At 37.1% G+C, this 17,038-nt stretch overlaps 2 protein-coding genes across 2 annotated transcripts; one reads left to right on the top strand and one right to left on the bottom strand.

Annotated features, from left to right (window-relative positions):
* The first annotated feature begins 494 nt into the window (after positions 1-494).
* On the top strand, positions 495-2,345 carry LOC113718026 (protein EARLY-RESPONSIVE TO DEHYDRATION 7, chloroplastic-like). The gene has a single exon (XM_027242928.2). The coding sequence runs from the start codon at positions 789-791 to the stop codon at positions 2,163-2,165; it is 1,377 nt and encodes a 458-aa protein (XP_027098729.1). The 5' UTR covers positions 495-788; the 3' UTR covers positions 2,166-2,345.
* Positions 2,346-4,896: 2,551 nt separating this feature from the next.
* LOC113719377 (putative late blight resistance protein homolog R1A-3) lies at positions 4,897-5,793 on the bottom strand. The gene has a single exon (XM_027244589.2). It carries the CDS (start codon positions 5,791-5,793, stop codon positions 4,897-4,899), a length of 897 nt encoding a protein of 298 aa, XP_027100390.1.
* Positions 5,794-17,038: the final 11,245 nt, after the last annotated feature.

Here is a 17,038-nt window from a genome sequence, read left to right as displayed (position 1 = left end):
CCTCTACTTACTCAATTAATTTTTATCAATCTACTATTGATCATTCTTAATTTTCCATGGTAATTGTACTCTCGACTAAAATATCACCTCGAAACACGTATACTCGTTATTCCTCACTTAAACGAACTTTCGAAAAATTAAATTTGCTAACGGGACGTTTTAAAAATATAAGAGAGACATTGTTCCATACGAATGGATTTAAAATGATTGGAATAAATTATTCGGAGAAAACGGGTGAATAAATATTTAAATAAACCAATAATATTCGATAAAAATAAGAAAATTTTTCGGGTCCTCACACTTGTTGATCATAAACATAGAAATCAACTAAAACTCTTCTTTATTTTTTATCCCAAATCATCTTTTTTTTATACCCTAACAAATACTTAATTGATTTTGAGTAAACTTGTAATTTTATTTGAGTTTAGATTTATAAAAGGATAGAGACACGTGATAATGATACAAATAAGAGACAGAGGTAACAGAGATTATTTGGGGGAAAGACTATTCGAAGCCCCCCAGTTGAGGAACTGGCATGTCATTGTCAACTCATCCCGCGGCCACGCCGTTTCTACTCCTTTTCCATTTCTTAACACCCAAGTCCCAAGCTCTTCTACGTCTTTTTCATTTCTTAACACCTAAGCTCTTTTAGCCTTTACCCATTAATTGTTCCCGTATAAATACAGTTACAATCCCAGCAATCAAATTCCACCTATTAGCTTATACATACGTACATACCGGATTGAGTTCGGACCAAAATATTCCTTCGCAAAATCAAGAAATCAACCATGCCCAAATCAAGCTCTCTCTACCCAGAAGTGAATGAATCAAACCCAGAATCTATAGAATCACAACTCTTTGCTTGTGCAGATAAGAAAAGACCCACTTCGCCTTCCTCCTCATCCTCTTTGCACCCTTCTGTCGATTTGAATGATGTGGCGCGAAAGCTCTTTCCGGACGGCGAAGACGACCACGACGTTCAAGTGGAGATTCAGGAGGATCCAGACAGTCAGAGGAATGTTTTGGAGTCATCTGAGGAAGTAATTATCAAAATCCCAGGTGCTATAGTGCATTTGATTGATAAAGAGCAGAGTGTCGAGCTCGCAAATGGAGAACTCTCAATTATTATGCTCCGGCAAGGTGATAACGTCGTGGCTATGTTTGCTAGGATCGAAGATGAAATTCAGTGGCCCTTGGCTAAAGATGAAGCTGCAGTTAAGCTTGACGAGTCCCATTATTTTTTCACTTTACGAGTCCCGCCCGAAAGTACTGACGGTGTCGGGAGCGAAGAGAATGTTTTGAATTATGGGCTGACGATCGCTGCAAAAGGGCAGGAAGGATTGTTGAGGGAGTTGGATGGTGTGTTGGAGAAGTACAGTGCATTTAGAGTGGAGAAGATGGCAGAGAAAGGGGCGGCTGAAGGCTGGTGGGCGCTGGCTAAGGATGTCTCGCCGGAGGAGATGGAGAGAGATGAGAAGAAGGGTCAGTTTGTGGAGAAGAGCTCTGCTGCGTATTGGACTGCGCTGGCTCCTAACGTGGAGGATTACAGTGGAGGTGTTGCGAGGATGATAGCGGCAGGATCAGGGCACCTGGTGAAGGGGATATTGTGGTGTGGAGATGTTACAGTGGACAGGTTGAAGTGGGGAAATGAGTTCGTGAAGATGAGGATGGGCGCGGGAACAGAGTCTGAGATCAGTTCTGAAGCTCTTAGTAGGATGAAAAGGGTCAACAAGATGACAGAAATGTCCGAGGAATTGGCTACAGGAATACTTTCCGGGGTTGTGAAAGTGTCTGGATTCTTCACGAGTTCAATAGCAAACTCAAAGGCAGGGCAAAAGTTTTTCAGCCTTCTTCCTGGGGAGATTGTTCTGGCGTCCTTGGATGGATTTAACAAGGTGTGTGATGCTGTTGAGGTTGCCGGGAAAAATGTGATGTCAACCAGCGCAGTTGTAACAACAGACCTTGTTTCTCAGAAGTATGGGGAACAAGCAGCAGGGGTGACACATGAAGGACTTGGTGCTGCAGGGCATGCTATTGGGACTGCCTGGGCTGTGTTCAGGATTAGGAAGGCTTTCAACCCCAAGAGTGTAATAAAACCTTCTACTCTTGTGAAAGCTACTGCTGAGGCTAATGCTCCCAACCTCAAGGCTGGAGAGAAAATGTAACAGGAGATATATGAACCTATAATTCCTTGAGAATTCTCTATAGGACCAGTATGTTGCTTGTGTTAGAACTTAGAAGTGTAGGCAGTGGTTTGGTTTTCTAATCCGCTAGGGGATTTTTCTTTATACAAAAGAATGTAAATGCTAATGACAGTAATTTTATCTGTTTTGAGTTTTGAGACACTTCTTCACTTCTGATACTTTTCCTGTATTCCTTTGTTCTGCAGAGATTAGTTAACTAGATCAGTTCGTACTGGTTTCAGAAGGAACGCAAAGGATAAGCTGCATTCAGTTTCTCACCCACATTGTTTGCAAATGATGACCTTTTAACTTTAAACTGATAATCATCTTAGTTAATTTTAGTTAAACAAAATCCACAATTGTGCTCTAAAGCTCATTGAAAATGATCCTCCTGCTCTTTTAAGCAAAAAGCAATGGAGTTTCGCTATGAACTTGATGGCAGCAATAACCAGCCTAATTAATGAAATTAGAAATGATACACACCTATGGAAAGAAAAGAATTCTACCAATTTGCAGTTTGTGCTTAACGAGTGTCAACAACTGATCATAAACAATAGAGTTGCTGCAATCCTTGCTCATACAATGATTGATGAGCACAAGCAAACTAGCTGCTCTAAGGAAACAAATACTAGTCAGAAGAATGGTCATGAAGTCTACTCAACTGTCACAATTGCAGTATTGCAAGTGATCAGTTGAATTATTTCTTGCTTAGGCAAGTACATAGTAGAACTGAAAATTCAATCTTTCAATTCTTAATTTTTGGAAAGGCCTTTAGCATTAAAGGAAACAAGCAAAGGACGGATAATCCGTGTGCAAGAGATTCAGACAAAGATGCATATGATGATTTAAGGATCCTGCACAATGATCATCTGATCAAGGCTTCACAAAAATCCCTGCTGAAATCCCTCTCTTTCAAGAGCTGCTGCAGTTCCTGCTTGGGCAATTGTTGGTCAGACAGCATCTGCAAAACTACAAGAACTGTTTTCAGTACTAGATGTCTTCTGAGGAAAATACAGGTCATTTCAGGTAATGAATCCCCATCACTTGAAGGATGAAGTATAAAAATTGCAGAATAAAAATGGTTCACTTTTTTTTTTTTTTTTGACAGAATTCAACTGAAGATGAGTTCAAATGCAACTGATCTTACATACTTATCGTCTTTACTCTTAGTTCTTCAAGTTGCTTTCCATGGTATTCTTCATATATCTATGTTTATTCACTTCACATCTAAGCTCGAAGATTCAGGTCAATCATAATCCGCCACTATCTTTCTCTCTTTCTCTTTCAACTCCAGTGTAAATAAGCCACCTTGAGCAAATGATTGATATGAAACTCAAAACAAAAATGTACAGATTGATATTAGTGGCTATCTTATATTCATTGTTGGCTCTGTTTCCAGATTTAAGGCCTGCAGAATTTGAAGCTTTGAGCTTGTATATAACTCTGTACTTAAGGGATGTATTATTCGTGCTTATATCTGTTACATTCTCGGATCCTATAGAAATGCAGGCAGCAAATTTCATGATAATAATAGGTTCGAGATGTGAACACTAAATTAATTGCAGCAAGAATAAAAATCAAGACCAAAGAAACAAATAGAAGAGTCCTCACATGCAAAGATATCCTGTTGATTCCTTATCTAGATAACGTGTAATAACTATGAAATATACCACATTGTTTTGTAATGCTGCAAGAGCTGAAAAACCATAGTCTTGAAGCAGCAGCACAAAGAACAAGCATAAATAACAAGAAGTTTCTCATTATGAAAAGTAAAATTGTCTTGCCAAGAAAAACGGATACTGGAAGGGTCTCATTTAAAAATAATAATAATAATAATAATAATAATAGCAGATGTTGTTATAGAAAGAGTGGAACAATGCGGCCCTCGTAAACCTGAATGATGGAAAATCACTCAGTTTTCAATCATTGTTAACAATTCGTTAAGGATTTGACATATGCCGTATATTATCCGAACAAGAAATTTAAGAAAGGCTGTTAAGGAATATTCGATTTCAATGTTATATTGCAATTACCTCTATCAACTATGGTTATTTCAGAAAGAACAAAGCTGGATGCTTAATCAGTATGATCCCTTCAGGTTCTGATTCAATTTCATTTTGTAAAACCTTTAAGCAAAAAACTCTGACACACATCAGATGGCTACAATTCGATGGTGATGATAAATTTTTTGGTTAATCACAAAGAATGAGGTATGAGAAACTAATTTTTCCCAAAGATAGTGAGAAAGGTAACTCTAGAATATGACCTAACATAAATGTGTATAATTTCAGGAAATCCAAACTATTATAGATCCAAACATGATGAGACTTAAACAAGCCAATTTTTGGTTTTGATTCAACAATATTTAGCCAATGAAGTGACAAACTGGACTCCCCAAAACTCATATAAATAGACACTTATTTTGTTACAAGTAGTACATTGAAAGTACATGTAAGAAATCAATATGATATAGAATCACGAGATTCAATAGAACCTATAAAAACAAGATACTGTGTATTTGTTAACCTAGTCAAAGAAAGTGTTAAAAACCAATATGATAAAAAGTCATCAGATAAATTTTGGAAATAAAACAGTTCCAAATATTAGAGATTTCTTAAAAGAAAATAAAAACAAATAATCTCAAAGATTTTTGAATCTTGCTTACCAGTTATTAGAAGAATACAACAAAAGGGATCCCCAAGTAAGACGATCATCAAGAATATGGAACTGAACCATTGATGAGAACCTTAAGCCCTTCAATTCCTTCCTCCTCAATTCTCGTCACCAGCTCATCAGTAGATTGTCCGCATCCATCCACTTCAATCACTTGCAAGGTGGGAATGTCTAGAAAAGCAGAAGGCACCTCCTTTAGCTGTTTACAGTTCCGCAATGCTAGGTGCTGCAGATTGGGAAGGTGATCACTGTAGGCATCCCACTGGACAATGTTTAGAGTATCTAATTTCAGGTACTTGAGCTCACGGTACTCATCTTCTTCCATTTCCCATACTTCCCCTTCGAAGGCTCTACAGAGTAGATTGAGAACCTCAAGATTTGGGAATCTTGCAATTGCTGAAATGTGATGCCATGGCAACCGAAAGCTTGACAAGGTGAACTTTTTCAGACTAGAGGGCAAGATAAATGGACTCACATTAGGTGGAGGGCCATAGTAAGAGATCTTCGGCGACTCCAGCTTAGTCAAAACATCCATAGCCGGAAAATGATCATTGTTTCCCAAACAACTATTTGGTTTCACAAACATGCATCCAAGTTTTCGGAGATTAGGGAACCTCCTCAATACTATTTCTGTTTCTTCCACATCAGAGAAACATGGCGATGAAAGTGTCACCAAGTCATACAACTGAGAAAGTTCCACAGGCTTGATACCTTCCAAAATAAATGTAGCATGATTATTGACATGAACATGTCGCAACCGTGCCATGTACCAAATACTATCAGGTAGTATAACTTTTCCCTTTAATCCCTTCACAATGATCGTTTCCAAGTTCCAGAGGTTCGACATTGATGATGGAACAGAATCTATATCTCCACTGACAGCTAAAAACCTCAAGTGTCTACTCCGGAGAAAAATGATGTGCCCATATTGATGCATTCCAAGTCCAGCACTCGAAGAAGTTTAAAGTTGTTAGAAATAAATGAAACGTCACAAGGACATCTGGGATATATATCATTAGTGGCAAAGAAAAGCAAAGAACGGACGTGAGCACCAGAAGGCCTTGACATGACAAAATGGTTCCGCTTTGTGAAAGCGCACAATCGATAATCATCATACCTAATGGAATCTAAATGATCAAAATAACCAAAATCAACACCATAATCTAAATCATCAAATGAAGCATGAGGTTTCTCAATACTTCATAATTATCCGGGAAAAGTTTTCCTCTTTCAATTTGGATTTGCACAAGTCACGTAGTATATCGTGGACATGACATGCTTTCACCCCGCCACTTGATCTTCTCTTTGCAACCATTACTAGGTTTCGACCAACCAGATCCATTAGGTATTCCTCTGCAGGATCTTCTAAGCTTTTTTGCTCACTTTTCTGTACAAACCCTTCACTAATCCATAACCATATTAGCTTTCAAACGAGAATATCTTTTTGTTCCCAGAAAATTCCAAAATACAAAAAGCATGGTCTTAAATGATCTGGCAAGTGCTTGTAGCTTAGTTCCACAATAACCTTGCACTGCATTTCTGGATTATCAAAAATATGCGAGCTCATACTTTCCGCAATTCGATGCCACCAATCTCGTGTTCTATCAGATCTTTCGAGGACACCAGCTATTGCAACAATTGCCAGGGGTAGTCCTCCACAACTTCTAGAAATTTGCATTCCAATTTCTGACAGTGCCGCTGGACAGTCTTGATCATGAAATATCTTGCTCTGTAGCAGATCCCAACTTTCACTATCGGAGAGTAGACGAAGAGAATGAGGCTTGCTATCTGGTTTAGCTTTTAGACCTACATCGTGAAGACGACTAGTTATTAAAATCCTACTCCCATTTCTGTCACTAGGTAAGGATTTTTCCAAGTCATGCCAAGTCCCAGTGTTCCACATATCCACATATCATCCACAACTATAAGATTCCTTTTCTGCTTCAGCTTTTGATACAACATTAACTCCAAATCTGCATTACCCATTTGAAGAGTATCGGCAGTAGGCTTAGAGATGCTGCTTAAAGTGTCAAGCAATAGATCTCGTTTGTTGTACACTTGTGATACATGACACCAGGCACAAACATGAAAGTTATACGAAATCTTAGGATCGTTGAACACTTCCTTTGCCATAGTTGTCTTGCCTATTCCTGGCATGCCAACAATAGCTACCAAATCTCTCTGCAAGGATCCCCATGTGAGTCTATCAAATATTGCTTGTTCTTGATCATGGAGTTCTACCACAATTTCATCAATTTGTGGGACACTAGATTGGGATATCTCACGTTGAGAGGCCTGGGTGAGGGACTATGATATCAGCGGCCTTCCTCTCATAAATTTCTCTACTCTGAATCTTAAGAAGTCCAGTATCTTCTAAGAGCTAGTCGAGATATGAGAAATGATACCACATACCCCCAACCACATTCAAGTCAATTACATATTCAATCTCATAAACCATATTGATAACACGTGCACCGAGATCTTGGACTTGTTGATTCTCAATGTCCTGCTCAACAACGTCCCTTAGGAAAGACCTAAAGAACTTTAGATCCCCAATGATTGTTTGAATCTGATGCTTCACAGGTGCAATTGATATCGGATTATACTTCAGCATATCCATTAGCTTTCTCAAGAGAAAATCAACGACTCCAGTAACATTAGTTTTGGGGAAATTATGCCGTGGGAACTGGTGATAAGTATCTCTGAGGTCTGCCTTCACATGCATAACTTCATCAAACAAATTACAAAGCAAATGATACATTTTGAAGTCCATCTCTTCTCTCATTCTACTGTCAAGAATTGGTTTGTAAAGCGATATTACCCTCTTAGACACTGAAAAAATCCTTGTGAAGACTAATTTGTCATTTGGTGTATTCTCCTCTAGCTGATGTGTGACTATAGTTCTCCAGAATCTTAGCGTCTGATGAATGGCTTTGACTTGATGTTTCACAAGGTCAAATAAACTTGCATTGCTACGCGGCAAGGCCACAATTGTCGATTCCGCCTTGAAAAGAAAAATCTTCGGAAGCAACATAAAAAACACATCACTGGCCTTGGACTTTGTGACTTCCTTGTCATGGAGAGAGTGATATAAAGATATTACCAGTCTGTTAACTTCCTCAAGAAATGTGAAGATTGGTTGTTCATCTTCTTCGTCCCTTACAGCTTGCGGCAGATCTTTGAAGTATGTTCTCAAGAAACTCAACCTCGCATCAAGGGCTCTATATTGGACAATCGCAAGGTTGAGATCAGGGCCACCGTTTAATTGCCCCACAAGGAAAACCTCTACCTTTATAAGCCAAACCTTTGCAAGCAATATCATAAGATCAGTTCCCATTTCTCGGTCCAACATACACTTCAAAACTACCCCATGCATAATAGCTACTTCAATCTCGGGCAATAGACATTCCACAGCCTCTTCAGACAATTGTCTTGTATTAGTGGTGACAATGGACACTAAGTAATTCAGCTCCTCATAAAGAACATGTAGATACTTGACAAAGCAAGATTCCAGATATGTGTTCCTTGTGCAATTGGTCTCACTCTTCATAGCGTTGAGGAACTGCAGATTCACCTTTAGAAAATCTCACGTAGTTAGATCTATCTTCTGTTGCAAATCAGAAATCTCTTTGCCATCTGGGAATCAATTTCTTCCCTGAACCAGCACAAACAAGACAGATGCGTTGTGTGGATTGCAACATCTCCAACAAATAAAGAGATCTTCTATTCTTGGATCCTGTTCTGGGAAACCGCGCACATCCTTGATGAAACATAAGAACTTTGATAAGTAGTCTTTGAAGGCTCCAAATTGTACCATCAGAGGATGACTATTAGCAAGTTTCTTACTCAAATCCAGCAGATTGTCAGATATGGATATGACAAACTTCTGCCATTGATTATAGTGATGTAAAGGAGAGACAGACAGAATTGAATGGCTTGATAGATAGCCATCCTGATCATAAGCTTCTCTGATTTCTGACTTGATATTCTTAATTTTCTCAAGAAAGTTGAAGAGTAAGGCAATCAACTTAGAGGGACGGAATAAAATATAATTCTTGTTAGATGCTCTTTCTAGGCCTCTCATCTCTAGTATTGCCGTTTCAATTCTCAAGTCAAGGGATTCCAAATTCTACACAACCTTAGAGGCATTAGTCCAGATTGTAACATAACGCAAAAAAGTAGTCAGAAATCTGAACTCCACTTCAAAATTATTGATCTTATTAACCATACAGGTGTGAACCCAAGGATGCAGTTGCAGTCGTGGTTTCAAACCAAAAAACTGCTGTGTTTTTGGCAAAAATGTTCCAGATACCTTCTTCGTCCAGAATTGAGTTTTATACTGTTCAAGCTGCTGCTTCAGGCCCTTCAGATAAAAATTAATACCAGAGATATACGGACGACTAAGAGCCATCAGCTTGGCTATATACTCTTAATAGCTGCTTTGAAATTCTTAGAAATGATCACTCACTCTCCCTCAGATTTCAAGGGAAAAACAATGCAGAATACAAGAGAAAGTCCTGATGCAATAGTATGTTCTGCAATTAGTGACTCACAGGTAGTAGTAGATTCCGTTTGTCCAAGGGACTCACGCAGCAGTTTTCTCCACAATAGGCGAAATGCCAGCCTTTTGTATTTTGTCAAGGACCATTAACAACAAACCAGCAAAATGCACACCGCGTTAATGCGTCATTTTCAAAATTTTCTTTAATACAAGTAGTTGGGTTTTCTGTCTTCGTGAATTTTGAAGGACGACTTATTCTTCTTCAGAAAACGAAAGATGGATTTGGGTTTTCAGTCGTCGTGAGTTTTGAAGGACGACTCATTCTTCTTGAGAAAACGAAGGATGGATTACCGCATATGCAGGTTATGTAGACTTGGCTTTAGCTTTGACGAGTTACCAGTACCACAAGCAGGGTTTGCAGACTTTGTCTTAGCTGTGCAATTATCATACAGTAAAAGGCTAGCTTGCATTTCAAGACGAAAAAAACAGCCGATCCTTTGTCGTATTTTCTGTACCATTTCTATCTACAACGGATCCTCCGTCACATTATTTTGTGTTACTTTTTATTTCACATTTTATTATATTACTATTTTTTTATAAATATTATATTTTAAATTATTTTATTTTTTAAAAATTCAATAACTCTTAATTGAGTAAAAATAAATACAACAGCTTTAAAAAGTAATATATTGTGGAAAATAAAAAAAAATCCAGCAAAAAATTCTTAAAAAATCTCATTTTTTTATGTATTTTAATTTTTTGAATTTATTAAATTTTGTGCGTTGCTTAGTTAATAGTTGTTGGATTTAAGGAAACAAAAAAAAATTAAAATATAATATTTATAAAGAAAAAATAGTAATATGATAAAAGATGAGACAGAAAATAATATAAAAAATGAGATAGAAGATCCATTGCGACTAACATGGTCCAAATTCCAACATGTTTAATTGGGCGGAGCAAATACGTGGAGCGTGAATCCAGCAGAAAATGCTCCTGTTAGCTGCGCTCCTGCATGAAGCGGTACCTCTTGGAATCCAGCTCCTAATTGCTTTAGTTGTAAGGATTTCAAATGCGGATTTAATCCAGTTCCTGATAGTAGTAGTAATTGAAATGTTCTCGATCAAAATTTTTTTTTATTTTTTGAAGGATTCTCAATCAAATTTCTAGGTACAAATTTAATTTCAATTTGAAGACTTGTTTAGAATTAGTTATTTTTTAACGAAGAGCCCCAAAGAATACTTTTCTTTGGGAAGGGGGAACGAGACTGCAGGTTGTGTTGTTCCACTCTCATTTTTAATGAAATTTCAAAAGGAACCACAAATTTTGGATCCCACAGAAATGAAAAGCAAACAGAGAAATTAAATAAAGAAATTGACGAATCCAATCTGCATTTTGTGATTATCCGAAAGCCACTAGGGCAGTACTCAGTTTTTTTTATTATTTTCTTTTCTTTTCTTTTTTTTAAACATTGATAAAAAGCTTCTTAGGAGATTATTATCTATTTCTTTAACGCATTGGTTTTGAAATTCTAGGCCCAAACAAATTTTAGATTGTACTAACTTTATTTGTAACCAGATAAAAGGATTCTATATCCAATCAACCAAATAAAAACCTGTATGGGAAAAAATAGGAGTTAAAGAGGGCTGAATATAAAATTACTTCGACATATCTCTATTGTCTATGGTCTAAATTCTTGTTTGATAACTCAATTTAATATTTAAAATTAATGAATTCAGATCTTAATATATTGAAATACGTTTGATAACAAAAAATTGGATATCTAAATTAATTAAATGACACTCAATTTCGTAAAACCTGTTTCAAAAAATAAGTGACAAACTGTTTACTCATCACTTAATGTGATATACACTCAAATGTATCAAGTTTAGAATTTAACAATTCAATAATTTAATGAATTTAAATTTCAAATTTCAAATTTCAGTTTTCAGACTTCAATTTTATCAAATGTATCCTAAATTTCTTCAAGCCAAAATGGAAATGTCCATTAAAAATAATAGTTTTGATAGTAGATTATTTGGGACAATTTTTTGAAAAAAAACTGTCACTTTTTTTTGATATGATGTATATGAAATAAAAATGTGGTTGAAAATGTTTTGATGAAATAAGCAAATAAAATTTGACAAATAATATACCATCCAAACAACAGCACTAGCGAACAATTTTTTTTTTGTTTTTTGTTTTTTGCACTAAGTCGCCCCTGATTCTTGACGTATAAGCACCTCAATTTCGTGTATGTGGGCTAGCAACAGCTTACAAGTGAAAATCAGAAATCAAAGGGTGCATGTGTACAAGAATTGTCCACGATTAATTAGGAGCAGATCTACAGAACTCGGATAACGTTTACTGTTGAACATGGCAGGCCTTTATGACAATATAATTTTACTGGAACAAGAACCATGTAACTACAACACTTGAAGTTAAAAAAATGATAATCGTTAAAAATCTTGACTAAGGATACATAATTAGAAAAAAAATGGAAATTTGGAGAAATATTATGACAATAATAAAGCAGAGCAAAGCTGATCAAATCTTCTAATTGTAACATTAACAGTGACTCGTGGTATATTTCAAGCCGCCAGTTGAGATAAATGTATACCTGGAAAGAATCTCTGAAACTCTGAGAATCTTTAAAGGCCTAGAGAAACAAATATACAAGGTCAATATGGAAATCCCATTTGCAACGAGCTTGGCTCAAGGAGAGATGATTGAAGCGGCTCGTTTTGTCTTGTAAAGAAAAATTCCCCAAATCCTTTCCTTTCAACAGTTTCAAACATTCTAAGTCAGACTTTTTTTTTTAATATGCAACTGAAAAGAAGTATTGGCAACAACTTAACGTTCCATTGTTGTCCAACCGGAAACTGTCTGCAAGCTCCATTTTTCACTTCAAAGATGAACTCCAATATCTCTATCATAAGGTCTGTTCCTTTCAGAAGCATGATTAAAGTATTTATACAGAGTATTTAAAGTAGTTGAGAGCTTAAAAAAGCATCCTGTTAGAACAAGTTGCTTTACGTACATCAGTTTGTGATTATAAACAATTAAAACCCAATAATATCCTTAATTTGTTCAAATATCTTTTGGATTGTTTTTCTCATCACTGGTATGAAACTTAATCGATCTATCTAGTCAAATTTAGTCATAGAGGGCACGAGTTGCGTTTCAACACCTATAGGAACTAATCAGCATTCCTTATCCTTATTCATGTTGAAAAATCAGTAACATCAAAAGATTTGGTTCGAACTTACAAGAAATACTATACTCACGTGCACTCTCGTTCTATGAGCTAGTAACCAAAGCAATACAGAAACTACTGATTACAAGATATACTGCTGCTAATAGTTAGAAGGAAATATATGTTGGCTGAAGTGTTAGAAAGAAAAGAGAAATATGCAAAAACAAGAAGAAAATGCAAAAGAGCATAATGCACTGTTACTTTTTACAACAGATATATAAGTAACAATAGCTAAAACGAATGGAGAACTGCAGCAGTAAATCCCGAGACGTTATACATGGTGTGCAACGTAGCTAACCTTCCAATAACTTACTGCATTAGCCAAAAACTGTCAAGTGATCATTCGTGAACGGTAGAATTTTCACTTAAGCAGGCTGGTTTCATTGCATGGAGACCAAATCAGTACAAGAATAGCAATTAGTACCAAATAAACCATTACAACAGTAATCAGAAAACTAAAATTTGAAATACTATTTAACAGTTGACAAAGAATCAAAAATTCAAAGCAAGCAAAACTTAGGCAAAAGTAGAATAAACTACATCAATGTACACATTGTTATTATACCATGGGAACAAGAAAAGTAAATCTGGAACATAATTTCACACCAATCTGCTAATGAAATTCAGAATTAAAAAGACTTTTTGACTCCAAACAGTTCAAAAGCCTCAATCATAAAGTGTACATAGTCAGCATGGCAATTGCATCAATCAAGGATAAGAGTTTCAAGAAATGCTTGCTCAAATTTGTTCTCTTTCAGAAGCTTCTAATATTGCTGCCAACTCCCTTTCAACAGCCAGCAATGCAAACATATACATGCATTGCCAACTGTCTGCTAGCAAAAATACATGTCACTTGAGGCTATTCTTATTGCTGAAGGCACAAAATTTAGTGAGGAATGGACTATAACAAACTTTTAAAGAATGAGGTTCACATTTTCAACAGGACATCAGCACGTGAGAGAAAGACAGGCAGACAGAGGAAAGAGGAAACCGCTCAACCCTTCACTCCATTGATGAAGTTTTCAACTTCTGAATCATGAATAATGGGGCATGTAGGTCATACAATGATCATTCCCATGTTGTCTCAGCAGACTAATTCCGATTAAAATCAAACAATGAAAATCCAGAAACTACTTCTAAAGGAGAAAATACATTATAATCCAAAGGTTTGGGAAGCTACTAATGCTAACCATATTGGCACACGATTCCCTATTGCTCCTCCATTATAGAAGCGCGGATGCATAACCAGCTTCCCTCAGCCTCCTAACTTTGTCTAATCCCTTAGTTATGCAAAGTGCATAAGCCTAGGCAGAGTAGGGAAACTCGTTGTAGTAGATTGTGAGCAGCAATGTGTTATTGCAGTTGCTTCAGTTCACAATTAGACCTCAGAAAACTCTCACCACTTCCCAATATCTATTGGACAGTTGAAAGCCACAAACACGCAAGACTATTTAATGACGTTAGCAGGCAGCCTGAATGTGGAAACATCAAGTAAGTTACATTTAACATTATTTTGAATTCCAGCAGTGTATAGCCTGAATATGTTCGTTTTAGCTGATCATGGGTCCTTAAACAGTAGAGCAAGTGTGCACATCAAGTACAACAGTGAGACTTAATGTGAGTGACATTGCCAGAGAATGGTGTCTTTCTCACTGTATACATCGTCACAAAGTCTTCCTTTGGACGATACAAGCTTATAACATTACCTAGTAAAAGTTCTATTATGTTCCACGGAGTCGAGATGTTTTGGCCGTGTATTGCACTACGATAAGCTCCTTGTTCATTTAATTTATGAATTTAGAATTTCTAAGATATCCAAATTTTCTAATAAGACGGATAGAACATCCACATTACACAAAAAAGGGATTCATCTGCCTGGAACCCATAAGGTTTTTCCAAACCAATAACGTCCGTGAAAGATAAAGGTCTACTGCCATAATCTGCCCATTTTTGCTAGTTCAAAATAACCAAAGGAATAAAGAAATGAGGCCATAAAACCAAGCACAGACGCGTATCCAGATTTCCTAACTCTCTGTCTAAGCCAGCCAAACCTAACACCAATGGCCCCTCCATACAAAACAACATCAATCTGAGAATGGCTACTCCATAGAGAAATACTCAATCTTAAATTAACACGGTATCATCTTCACTAAAATTCAATAGAGATTTTAATCAAAAAATCAACTAGCAGATTAAATGGAGTTTACAACAAAACTCACCACTGATATAAAGACGATAAATTTGTTTCTACCGAGAAGCTTTCTTAATGCCCATCAAACCCCGAGAAGCCAATTCGTCGAAACAAATACGAGATATCCGAAAGAACTGATAAACTGCGCCTGGGCGACCGGTGAGAATACAACGATGTAATGAAATGCAGAAGTTGGACTGAAGCTGAAGATATGCGCTAGGAAGAAGAAATGAAGAAGGCGTGGAATCCAGTAACTGAAGGTGTGATCAAGAGGAAGAGCTTCAGCAAAGGCGCATATGCTAAACCACGCCTTTGCTGGGTTTCATCTATTCCAACAGAAAGCCAAGAAGCGCAGCAACTTGCAGCTGCAATTAGGACACGTGTTTGATTCTTATTGGTGTAGTTAGTGTTGAATTTCAACAAATGTTGGCAGCCTCAATTCTTGAATTTGGAAGCCAACATTGTTGACTTCTCTTTGGCACAATTTAATCCCACATCGGTTGGGTTATTGGAAGAAACTTAGCTTGAGAGCTATAAATAGCTCTCAAGTCCTTCCAATTTGAGGTGTACCAAGAACAACAAAGAATTACCCATAAGGATTTTGTAATTCTTTGTATTCTTTCTTCTCTCCTAAATTATAAAAGCAGGTCGCTTGAGTGGTGCTCGGAGAGTAGGCAAAATTGGCCGAACTCCGTTATCAATTTTTCGGGTGCGTTCTTTCCTTATCTCTTTTATTTGTTCCGCATTTATTTATTAGTTTCTTTTCTATTGTAGTATAGTATTCAATATATTTGTCTATATTTGTCGGGTATATTTGTAGTGTTTTATACGGTTCATTCGGGTGTATTTTTCTTATTCGTGTGTACGTATTATTTATGTATATACGAGTATAGTTGTGATAATACACCGTGCACGTAAGTTCTGTCTAGGAGACTGGGTTTTAAGTGAGACCGCTTGTGACCCCTCCAGCCTTTCCTGGGAATTTACTTGGAATGATAATTCTGTCTAAGGAGATTGTTTCGACGATCTTTCCTGAGAATTACAGAATCGGTTTAATCACTAGTTGTATTTTTTGAGTGGGAAATTACCCGATTTCCCCAACAGTTAGGAGTCTGTTAGAGATTGATAACTTTATAAGCAGGCTTGTCTGCTTAATCGATTCTCAGCTTTTGAATCAATTTTGTCCAGATTAGTTGTAATAGCTTGAGGAGCAATCCTCATAATTTCCCTCCCAAATTTTCCTTCTGATCTTACACCTTCTTAGCTAAATTCATTATCTCTATTTCTTGTAATTTGTTTCAGATTCATTAATGAAATTGAGCTCAATACAATCACTATTCCATTGATCAACCATTGAACATTACAATCAAGTTTGCTTCCTTTGACATTTTCTGCACTTTGGCTTCTGTACCATAACAGTGGTATCAGAACTAGCGACGAGCCATTGGAAAAATGACTAAAAACCAAGACGAGATGAGAAAGGAGATAACTGAACTAGGAAGTGTGGTTAGAACTTTTGTTAATAGAAGTGATGGACTGGAGCAAGCTGTGAGGATCATGAAGCACAGACAGGAGAGCACTCAAAAACCTGGATCAGAAATATGAAGGCATGATGAACATGATGGCACAAATGTTAGTGAAATTAAACGGCAAGGGGAAGGATATAGAGGGCAGTAGCTCAGAGTCAGAATCAGGACATCAGGAAGGAGGCAGGAAAAAGAAGATACAGAAAGGAGTTCTGGATAGATCTGAGCCCAAGGAAAGCAGATCAATCACCAGGCTACCCAAGGTGGATCTGCCACCATTCGCAGGGGAGAACCCAAGGGAGTGGATCAAGAAGGCCAACAAGTATTTCAAGATCAATGGAGTAGAGGAGGAAATGAAGTCTGATGTTGCAGAACTCTATTTCAGGGATAAGGCAGATATATGGTTTCATGGTGTGTTCAATGGTAGGGAGGTTGTTCCATGGGAAGAGCTCTGCAATGCACTATATGAGAGATTTGGAGATGGTTCCCCTGAGGAGGCTATAGAGGAATTCAACAAATTGATGCAGACAGGTTCAGTAGCTAACTACTTGGAGAAATTTGAAATGTTCAAAGCCCTGATAATGCCGTCCCTTCCTCATCAGCGAGACTGTTATTACAAAACATGCTTCCTAAGTGGATTAAAAGAAAAAATAGTAACTATGGTGAAATTAGCCAAACCTAAAACACTTGCAGATGCTATAAAGGTTGCCA

Source organism: Coffea arabica, chromosome 11e (assembly GCF_036785885.1).
Source record: "Coffea arabica cultivar ET-39 chromosome 11e, Coffea Arabica ET-39 HiFi, whole genome shotgun sequence".
NCBI classification, from domain to species: Eukaryota; Viridiplantae; Streptophyta; class Magnoliopsida; order Gentianales; family Rubiaceae; genus Coffea; species Coffea arabica.
The sequence above is the reverse complement of the archived record's forward strand: the minus strand, read 5'-3'. Positions and strand labels throughout refer to the sequence as shown.